This window comes from Egretta garzetta, unplaced genomic scaffold (genome assembly GCF_000687185.1).
Source record: "Egretta garzetta isolate BGI_Z169 unplaced genomic scaffold, ASM68718v1 scaffold302, whole genome shotgun sequence".
Classification (NCBI taxonomy): Eukaryota; Metazoa; Chordata; class Aves; order Pelecaniformes; family Ardeidae; genus Egretta; species Egretta garzetta.
Genome location: NW_009258788.1, coordinates 148,718 through 159,899, shown reverse-complemented (window position 1 = coordinate 159,899; position 11,182 = coordinate 148,718). Strand labels below are relative to the sequence as shown.

The window sequence follows — 11,182 nt, the reverse complement described above, 5'->3', positions numbered from 1 at the left end:
TCCAGGTAAGTAACATAGAGGCGAGAGAGGCTGACTGGCTGCGACACAAGAAGTTAAGCCCCGCAAACTTAACTTTCATTAAGAGGAGTTTTTCGAGAAAGAAATTGGATTAGACCCAGGGATGACGTATCCTGTTTGATTTCTTTTCCCCTTGCGCTCTGATGAGCTTTGTGTTTAGGCAGGCTTTTGTTTCTGGCTCCGAGTTGCTTTACAAAAAAATTTGGGAGCGTGTCTCGGGGTGTCGAGGGTGATGTGCTTAGCTTGATTGGCTGGGTTTGCTCGCGAGCGCTTTGTTCTTCCCACCGCCCTCAGGTCAGTTGTGCAACATGCCCCTACCGTTTAAAAAGAGGAGGGAAAAAAAAAAAAAAAAAAAAAATGCTGAGTAATGCCAGAGGTTTCTCAAATGGCTGATGCAAACCTGGAGAATTTGCATCATCATTCAGCTGTAGTAACTTGGTATGACAAGAGCTTAAATACAAGTCCACGCGGAAGCTGAGCTGGTTTCCAATGATAGGGCAGTACCAGCTCGCAGCGTGAAAGCGCAGGTGTTCCTCAGCAGAGCTTGGATCGCAGTAAAGGCTCAAAACCACTTTAGGAGCTTGCTACCTGCGTGTAGGAGCAGCTGGAAAGATAAGAGAGGGCAGAGGAAGAGACTAAGTAGCTGGCTACACAGAGAAGGGGAAAAAAAAAAACCAAACCACCTTGAGTTTCTGCTGCAAACTTTTCTGCCTGCGCTTGCTGTCAGTGTGCTGGTGGCACTGTAGCATGTTTAGGAAAGCTGCTGTAACCACGGTCTCTAATGGAAACTACTTGCAGGGGCAAGCTAATGGCAGGTTGCCCTCTATGGACAGCGGAGAGCCAGCCCGGGAGGGAAAAGTCGTGCTGAAGAAGAAAGTGACACTTTTGAGGGGGATATCCATCATAATTGGCACGATCATCGGAGCTGGCATCTTCATCTCTCCCAAAGGCATCCTGAAGAACACGGGCAGCGTGGGCATGTCCTTGACTGTCTGGACAGTGTGTGGTATCCTCTCGCTCTTCGGTAAGTCCCTTAAAAGTCTCTAATTGGTCCAGAGGGGCGGCCGGTGGATTATCGCTGTTATTTGCCTGATTTTGCCATTGGATAGCAAGGCACGGAGCGGAGCTCGAGGGCCAATAGGGCTACAGGAGGGGATTGCTGCATGATAGGTTGTGCGGAGGGCGCAGAGGTACGCAGCCCCTCTCCCCCCGGCGCCTGGTCCGTAACGATCGGAAGCGTAAATTAATGTTTCTTATGGGTTCCTGAAGGAACAGGAAAAGTAAACGTCCGTTTTATGCCACACAATGTGCTGTAGGTATAAGGTTTTTCTTCTGGCTGTAAGAAGTAGTTTACAGCTTGCCTGTAAGGCTCCCGGCAGCTGGGGATGCGGGTCACTCTGCTCGAACACCAGCGAAATGTTTAGACGGCTAAACTTAGTTCCCTAGAGCAAGGTCGGAGAGGAATAATTCCAGCTGGACGTAAGCTATATTGGCATGAAAGCTAGCAAAATAATAACACTAATAACCCCCCTCCTCAGCCGTGTATTATTGCTCTTCGTTCCTCGCTCGCGATGTCGCTTTGAGAGATTGTGCTGCAAAAAACAGTGTGATGGAAAACAAATTTGTAATGCGAGTTTTATTGCTGGCCTGCCTATTGTGATGGTTTTTACTAATTTTTGAAGAGTGGTCAATTCTGAAGAACGCCGATTTATTTGTTGTGGACACAAAGCCCCTGTTCAGAGGGGAAAACCCCACCCTGGCCTCGGCGGGACAGAGGGTCCATTGACCTACTTAATGAGTTAATCTCCAAGAAGCTGAAGAGCTAACATGAATATTGGCTTTATTTAAAACAGAAACGACTTGTTTTCTGGCAGGAGGTAAAGAGGACAAACACAGACTAACACGTGTCTGCTTAGTGGGTGGAACATGCAAATGCCACCCTGTGTAAACTGGCTCTGAGCTTAAAAGAAACATGGCCTGTTTACAGGCTAAGCCCACCCAAGCCAAACAGGCAGTGCAAGCAGGTTAGGACCCATTCTGGTCAGATGTTAAATGTATCGGTACAATGTGCAGCATAATTTATTGTACAAATGTGGAAGTCCTGCCTGTAACCAAAATTCCTGTCGGCTGCAATTTGTAACCTCGTCAGAAGACCTTGGTCTTTAGATTTAGTCAAAACAGAATTTGCTTAAGCATTGCATTTTTGGCTTTAATAGTAGTAATCTTCTGGCTGTGAAATAAAGTCTGTACAAAAAGGAAAAAACCCCTCTTTTATCAGGTGGATTTTCTAGGTCATTCTCCAGATCTGAAGAACTGTGTAATTTGGCCAAGCAAGAGATACTATCTCTTTCTCTGAATGGACCCGTTACAGTTATTTTTTCCTATTTTTTATGCCAAGGGTTTTTTTTAATTCCCCGCATGACTTAATTATAGTAAAATCCCATGCAAAGATCACTTCAGGTGTTGCTGAGACTGGGTGTATAACGTATCGAATCACAATTTCGTTGCGTCTTGAACCTCAACAGAAGGGGCTGGCGAGAGAAAACATATCAATAGCTTTTTTTTTTTTTTTTTTTTTTTAATGTGGCTATAAGAATCCCTTTAAGTACGTTTTCAGGTAAGCTAAAGAATGGCAGAGAAAACCTGCCACATTTTTGCATAAACCCCAAACAAAGCAAATGACCAAGGATGGAATTTGTCATAACGTGGTACAGCTTTAATGGGCTTGTACACGTTATGTGGTTTTGACAACTGTAGTTTTCATCTTAAACGAGTTCATATACGTTGCTGATCTCAACTCTATGTGATGTGGTGTTTACAAACTTTATTACTGTTTTCATCTGGCTTCTCAGACTCTCCTAAAAGGGCTGCCTACATTTATCGGATGGGGTGCACTTCTTTACGGATGCAGTCCACCCATGGAGCTGAGAATCCACTGGCTTTGTGACTGGGTGATGGCTCATTAAGCAACAGTAGCAGGTGGCACCCGGGTGAAGAAGGCTTCGTGCAGGTCCTCGTAGTTGCGGCGTGCTGTTGCCTGCTCTGCAATGGCAGAGGTCCCGGGTTGCGCCGGCAGCAGCCTCGGGGAGCTCACTGAGAGCTTGCTGGGAATGCCGCTAGCACTTGCTCCAAAGGGGCCTGAAACACTTCAGCATGAATGAATGCAGCAACACGATGAGGAGCTGGGTTTTATTTTAGTCAGTGTAAATGAATGAAAGGAGGAAATGAGACTCCTTCTCCGAAAACGTGAAGTGGTCTATATCTAGGGCAATGCAGAAATGAACGGCGCTTTCGTTGCACTAGCAGTATGCAACAACACTGCACCAGTGTTGAAAAGCCAGGGCTAAGCCCTGAATTTTGTATATAAGGTGCTGAGAGTACTATTGAGGAAAATTTTTAATCTGCATTTCCAGCTTCCATATTTTGGCTGGCCGATCACTTTGCCTGTGGTTGGGGAGGGGGAGTACAGTTTTCAGGCTTTTCTTCAGAGGCTGAGCAGGGCGTCTCTGAGGCTGAAAGGGGGTGATCAGCACTGGGTAACGAGAAAATCTGTGGGAAGGCTTTCACTTGGCGGGGCGGTCAGGCTGGCTGGGGGGGCTGGGGGGGGTGGCATGACACAGTGGTTGGTTTGTCCTTCTTCACGAGATATGGATGAGTAATGAAACATGTTGATAGCAAATAGTCTGCTTAGCGCCTTACATGTGAATGTAACTGGGTATACGTACAGTTTGGTTAATTCCAGGTCTAGCTGAATGAACTAAAACTTACACGATTGCTTGATAAAAAAAGATTAAAATATATCAAAAGTAGCTGTGATACCGTGGCAGCTCCCTTGTTGAGCTTATAAATGCTTTGAAAGGTATTTTTGGATCTCTCTTGTGATGCCACAGTTTAATTCTCACAGGTGCCCTCTGCTATGCTGAACTAGGAACATGCATTAAGAAATCCGGTGGTCACTACACCTATATCCTGGAGGCCTTTGGCCCGTTACCTGCTTTTGTGAGAGTCTGGGTTGAATTACTCGTCATTCGGTAAGTATATCGTGGCTTTTCTGTGTTTCTGATAGCAATATGCTTTTCCGTTGTAAAGACTGAATATGTGATGTGCAAAGCAAATCAAATATATCTTGATCAATGCGCTGTGGTTTTTTTAGTGTGGTTGCTTCAGAGAATTTAACAATGCTCTTTTGCTCTCAGCATTGAAACATCCAAAAAGACACATGTGCATGTATGGGGGGGAGGAAATACAGGTTCTAAAAAAACCTGCCTGCCACACAAATTCAGCTACTTGCTTTAATTTTACTAAGCTTAGTGTATCCATTACTGTCCCTAATAATGCTAATACCCATGCCTATATAGAGTACAGTGGAAGAGGGAAGTCGCTTTTACATTTTTCTCAGTCTTGATACAAGTTTTTGGAGTGGTTGCTGTTGTCTGTGGATACAGGAATAACTCTTGGTGAAGATACTGCCCTGTAGTTTTCAGGTTGGGGGGCACCATGCGTTCTTTATACGTCAGTTCAGGTCCCCATTTTTTATTTTTGTGGGGTGCTGGAGAACTTAACTCTTGATTACTATGAAAAGCACTAACGGATCAAATAAAGCAACATTAAGTCCTTCCATATCTAAAATGTCCGAAGTATTGTTTTGGTGTGTAAGCCTGTGGCTCGTGCCGCCCTTGACGTTGTATAGGTGAATTTACAATATGAAGGTGCCAAATCATTGAAACGTATCACATACATTTTCATAATGTAAATGGATCTTTATATCAAACTCAAATGTGGCCCTATTGAATTTTAATTTTTTTTTTCTTTTTAACAGTATTGCTGAGGCTAGGGAGCTTGTTACATGTAGAACAGGGGAACTCACTTATGCAAAATGATTTGGGGAATGCTCCATTCCTGCCTCAGGCTAGTTAGCGCTCCTTTCCCTCCTCTTCCGCAATCAGCAAATTAGTCAGAAAAGCACAAGCTTTGTGTCAAATCACAACTATGTTTACATAATATTGACAAGTTCTAGCATAGACTGTTGAGTTTAAAAGCACTGACAGTGCTGAGTCATTATGAATCCATAAACCCTTATCTTGCTTCCGGACGAAATCATTGTGTGTATGAGATGGTCCCTTTACATCCTCCCTACCATACGTAACCTTTGAATTAACTGCATCGTTTCCATCCAGCGTGGTGAAAGAGCAGATGTCTTAACCGTATGAACTTTTTGCTGAAACGGAAAAGCAGACAGAGGAAAGAGGGTCTGTGTTTTTGTGGTGAGAAACATGTGTTGTGAATGCAGCAATATCATTGCACATCCCAGAATCAACAGAAGACAGTGTTAGACATCCCCTTCTTAACCTGCACCTTACTAGGCAGGGGGGCCTTATTAACCGAGGCACAAATACCCACAAGAAACCAGGCTTCTTAAATTCCTCTCCTCGCAAAATTATTATGTTTTTACATATGACAGTGTCCCAGGAGTGTCACGAAAACACTCTTACTCATCGTGATCTGCTCCACACCCAGAAAACAATCATCTTGCATGGGAAGGAACATCAGTGGAGTCTTTAATCATCAAATCTGAGAGGCAGCGAGGGAGCCGTACTTGTTATAACTTGCGATGATCAGAGCAGCACTGCCAAAACTCTGTGTAGACTTTTATATCTGACTCCTGTATCGGTAAACTAATTGGATGCTGCTATCAAAGAAGTTGAGACCTAATATGTACCTAGGTTTTTTTCTTCGGTAGGTGAAGTTGCACACACACAGTTCTCAGCTAAGCTGTTTCTTCCTCTGAAAGGTGGCCAGGATTATCACACCCACAGGCTGGTGTAGCAGCTGCAACCAAAATAAACATTTCCGTTTCTCGTGTATCTTTTCAGACACTATTTTACAGTCTAGGACACACTTAAACTCTGCCCACATACTGATTAAATGGTGCCAGCATCACCTGCTGTTTAGAAGTGCTTTACAGTGCATTGCCCCTCAGCCAGTAGAAGTAGCAACTTTTTTCCTCCCCCAAAATCAGGTTGCGGGTATACTACATACCTTTGGAAAAAAAAAAACAAACCCAAAACCTAAACCCCAAACCAACAAAAGTTTTCAAACAAGTGAAGACGGATGTGTGAATGCATTGTCTGTAGTGTTTAACGATGGTGGTTGCTAAACACAGGTAGGGTGAGAGCGTGCTGCCAGGGAAGTGATTCACTCACCCGTGGTGCGTGCTGGGGCACCAGACCCTCCTCCTTTCCCGGTGGCTTTTTGCTCTCCTTGCCCTTCCATGAAAGCTGCTGATCCGCTGCTTTCTGTCCTCTCCTCATCAGGCAGCTATCGGGGGGCTGCCAGTCTGTCCTTAGGATTGCAGTCAAAAGGAAGATGCCCCATTCCTTCAACCTCCCCCTCCATTGATTGACAACGTTGCCAGTAGCATCCTCCCCCAGATGTGGGTCTAGGAGAGAGACAGCTAGTTATCAGAGGTATAATTTAGCAGCTATGTTTTTTAAAACATAGTGGTGTGGATAGCAGTGACTGCCTCTTTAAAAAGGCCTTTCTTAAAACGGGAGGGAAAAATCTAAGTTCTGGAAAAAGGAGCTGGGACCAAGGAAAAAAGTCTGGGAAAGCTCCAAAGATCTTACCTTTCATCTGACCTAGGACACTTCAATCTACTTTTGGCAGGCTGCAGTATTTAAAAGCCAGAAGCTTGGTGATCTTCTCGCCTAAATTAGAAATATTGTGCCGAGGTGAGGTCAGTAAATGTATGCATAAATCCAGCGCAGAGGATATTCTGTCCCTGCGCGAAGGCAAAATTTGCAAGGCCAATTGTTGGCCAGTGAAAGGAAGAGTCCTCATGCGTGGGGGACGTGCGAGCTGTCGCCCTCACTTGCCCACGCAGAAACTTTCTGAGGGAAGGTACTTCTGTTCCAAGCCCCTCTGCGGTCTGGTCCGACACAACATGTGACATTGTGGTTGAGTCATGAGGCAAAGAAAGTGGGTTTTGTTCTCAGGGCGAAAGTCTCTTGCAGAAAATTCCTTTATTGTTCGATGGAGAATAAAAACTTCTCTGCAGAACTTTTACACTGTTCCATAACGTTTTTAAGCAACTATATTTTTATTCAAATTCTGTAAGGTGAGGCATTGTTTTATTAAATGCTGTAGATTTTTTTTTTTCCCCACAATAAATTTGCATGGAGGCTTATTTAACTCAAAAATCCTTGGAGGCAGAATTGAGTGTGGTGAAGCACAGGTGCCACCAGCTCTCCTAAGAAGGGGGAAAGTGTCCTTGCAAACCAAACGTGAACAGCCCACTGGAACTGGAACATGCAGAGACAGTGTCTGATCTGAGGCCAGGGTAATTTGCTGTTAATATGTGTCAGTGCTAAGTCTGGTAAATATTTAGCTTGTCTCAAGGAGAAAGGCTGTAGGAATATCACGAATATTTCAGATTTGTAAATGCAGCAACTGCATGCCTGCCTTTCTCCACATTTCTCTGTTTCATGGTAGGTGCTTTCTGTACTTCCAGGATTTTTTGCTCTCACTGGCAGTGCTAGGAAGTCGTTAGTCAATAAAAGGAACAAGCTGTTTGCATTTTAGGAAGTCCCATTTTCATTCATTTTTTTGCATTGTCTCAGATTTTAACAATGGCCTCGGGTTGATTTTGAATACTCAGTAAAGCAGAATTCTTAGCTTGGTTGAAATTAATTTGCTTGTGCCTCTGAGGGGTGAGAGATACCTGGCCGCTAAAATTCAGTCCTCAACAACTTTTGCTTGGGGTTTTGCCCATGTAATCTAATTCTGGCCATGTTCACTTCAAGCAAGCGAATGGAGATTTCTATTGCTGCCTTTCCTTTCTGTTTACGGCTGCTTCACAACATGGAAGTCGTAAGAGCAATCCTGGTAAGAATCGTTGCTCTGAAGATCAGAACTGCTGAGCACAGCTAAGCTGCTCGTGCTTTCCAGCTACGGTCAGAAATCATGGTATGTGGCAGCACAGTTACAAGCCGGCACCAAAATTAAGTATGGTTCACAGTTCTGTGATAGTAAAAGTTACAGCATGATCCCGTAAGAATATTGTCTATGTACTTCTGCAGATTAATTTTGTGATTTTTGTTGCTGTTTTTACTCTAGCCCTGCTGCCACAGCAGTGATATCGCTGGCATTTGGACGTTACATTTTGGAACCTTTCTTTATGCAGTGTGAAATCCCAGAACTTGCGATTAAACTTATTACAGCTGTTGGCATCAGTAAGTATCCAATTTTAGGTTTCAAGGAAGGGTAAAAACGATGTAAATTGAAGACAAAATAAGCAATTGCACACTGAACAGGTAGTTGTTTGATGTGAATCATTACGAAATGACTGTGTGTCTGATGTCAAGGGCATCAGCGTGACTTTTTGCCTGGGTATGTGTGTTTGTGAGCATACGCCGTAGTAAAAAGAATAGCAGACTTTATTAATGGCAGGGAAAATCTATTGCCAAGGCTGATTCTGTTGCCACTTGAATTAATGGCAGAACTCTCATTACTTTTGTGGAAGCAATTTCAGTCCCTAAGAGATGGTGAACCACTGCCAGAGATATGGAAGAATGATTACCTGATTTTAAGTGCTTTGCTCTACCTCTGTTTTAGGAGGCAATCGAGTGCCAAGTATGATGCCATGAAGAAATGTAGTTCTCTTGAGTGGAGCACAGGCAACATGAGATCATCTTCCCTAGTCTCCCACTCTGTCCTTCAGAGCAATAAAATTTATCGAGGCTCTTGTGGTTCAGGAAGCAGGAACCCAACGGATGACTTTGGGAGCAGGGCGTACAGCTTGGTGAAGAAGCATCTCTGTTACCAGCAGTTTGTCTAACTCTTGCAACTTTGCAATTAATGTAAAAGGGACTGTTTAGGGCTACAGAGAACCAATAGAAATGGAAGGAGGGAGGCTGCCCTGAGACCAGGAGCTTGACAGCGTACCTGGGCTGGTGCAGGAGGCTGCCTGGAACGGAGAGGCACAAAGCGTGATGCGAAGGGGACGCTGGAGCCGTGTGCCTCTGGTGCTGGAGGCTCCTTTCCAGTTCTGTCCGGCCGCTGGTGATGATGCTCCTGGCACATGTGCGCCCGCATCCGCATTCAGCTGCGCTGGGAGGAGAGCGCAGCGTAGACCTGAGTAATTAGTAACAGATTGTTCCTTTCAGTTTGGTCAGTGCACATGTCAGAAACAAAAGGACCGGAAAAAGGAATTAAGATGTGCAAAATGATCAAAGGCACACAGGAGACCCCTTCAGTTTTGCACAACAATAGGTTCAGCTGCCTTTCTCTTTCTTCGGGGTGGGGAGTTCAATTGACACTGAAGTTTCCAGTCCCCAGGTTACTGTGGCTTTTTATAGGAGCTCTCTTGCTAAGAATTCCCTTCTGCCAGGAATGTTAAAAAAAATCACTGTGTGACCGCATTTCTTTCTAACTTAATTATGCACAAACTATAGGTTTCACAGGAATAATTGAATTAAGGGCTTGAATTTTGAGGTCAATGACTTCTTATAGCTACATCTGTCTAAAATATTTCAGTGCAAGATAAGGGTGAAACAGATGTTCAGTAACTTCAAGGTCACAGAGACAGAAGGAATGTTAAGTGAGGGCTCCATCAAAGCATTTTGTTAAGTGCATGCGATTCAAGCACAATACGAGAACAATTTGAAATAGGTTTTTATTGCTTTTAATTTAATTGAAAATCTGTGTGATAAGCCAGGACTTTGCAAAGTAATTAAACAAAGAAGCAGCGTTGCAGGGGGGGTGGAGTTATGCTAAAATAATTACAGCCTAAAGGGAGAGAGGGGTTCACAGCAGGCTGCTCCTATGGTAAGCGCGGGTCTGTGCAGCGCAGGTAGGATGAGCTGTCGTTTCGCCGAAAAGAAGGGATTCTTGTAGAAAGTTTGTAACGGTGAATGGGACAATGCTGAGGAAAACAGTGGTGTGTCAGACTGAGGCTTTATCTTCGTTCTTTGCAGGATGCTCTACAGCAGAGTTTCATTTGTAGTAGTTTTTGATCATGTGCTACACTTGACAGCTGGCTGAGTCTGAGCCAGCAGTGTGCACAGGTGGCCAAGGCGGCCAACAGCATCCTGGCTTGTATCAGGAATAGTGTGGCCAGCAGGACCGGGGGAGTCATCCTCCCCCTGTACTGGGCACTGGTGAGGCCGCACCTCGAATCCTGTGTTCAGTTTTGGGCCTCTCACTACAAGAAGGACATTGAGGGGCTGGAGCATGTCCAGAGGAGAGCAAGGAAGCTGGTGAGGGATCTGGAGCACAAGGCTGATGGGGAGCGGCTGAGGGAGCTGGGGGTGTTCAGCCTGGAGAAGAGGAGGCTGAGGATGAGGAGAAATGGCCTCAAGTCGCACCAGGGGAGGTTTTGGTTGGAAAAATTTATTCATGGAAAGGGCTGTCAAGCAGTGGATTGGGCTGCCCAGGGAAGTGGTGGAGTCCCCATCCCTGGAGGTATTTAAAAGCTGGGCAGACGAGGTGCTTAGGGCCATGGTTTAGCAGTGGGATGGCAGGGTTAGGTTAACAGTTGGACTTGATGATCTTAAAGGTCTTTTCCAACATAAATGATTTTGTGGTTCAGTGATTAAACTCAGGGATCCCAGTGCGGATGACTGTTACTCTTGTATGGTAAGAATTAGCTGTTGTAGTCGTAGTTTTATGAATGCTGTGTATTCTACACATAGGCAGAGTGATAGGTAAGATTAAGGTGGCCTTGAGCTGAACAGACACATTGGAGCCCTGGTGATCTTATAATCCACCTTAATAGTGCCAAAGATAGCATTTGCTGCCACTGAAAATTTTAAGTTAATCAGAAAGTGAACGGATGTGCCTTTTGTCGCCTTGTCCGCTGCTGGTCCCTCCTCCCCTCTGTGCCTGATGACAGAGCGCTCCCTGAGTATCTGTCTGCATTGCACGGGGTGGGGGGAAACATAGTGGGAAGCACCGTTAAATGCTGTCCTTGGGCGAGACTTTGTTCTGTAGTTGTTAGTTGTACATTGCCATTTCTGGCCATACTAGAAAGGGAAGGAAGAGATTTTGAAATATCTCCAGGTGATCCCCTGCCTCCAAACACAATCAGCGTATCTAAACAATTTCTGACAGATGTTCATCTAAACTGGTCTTAAAGCTTCCAATGAGGGAGTTTCTAAAGCCTCAC

At 44.8% G+C, this 11,182-nt stretch overlaps 1 protein-coding gene across 1 annotated transcript in view; it reads left to right on the top strand.

The window, feature by feature from the left end:
- The first annotated feature begins 765 nt into the window (after positions 1-765).
- Positions 766-11,182, top strand: part of SLC7A11 (solute carrier family 7 member 11) — a 60,280-nt gene continuing 49,863 nt past the window's right edge. Inside the window, exons 1-3 of the mRNA XM_035889215.1 lie at positions 766-1,042; positions 3,923-4,049; positions 8,134-8,249. Coding sequence (XP_035745108.1) covers positions 766-1,042; positions 3,923-4,049; positions 8,134-8,249 — 520 coding nt within the window. The remainder of the gene's footprint in view (positions 1,043-3,922; positions 4,050-8,133; positions 8,250-11,182) is intronic.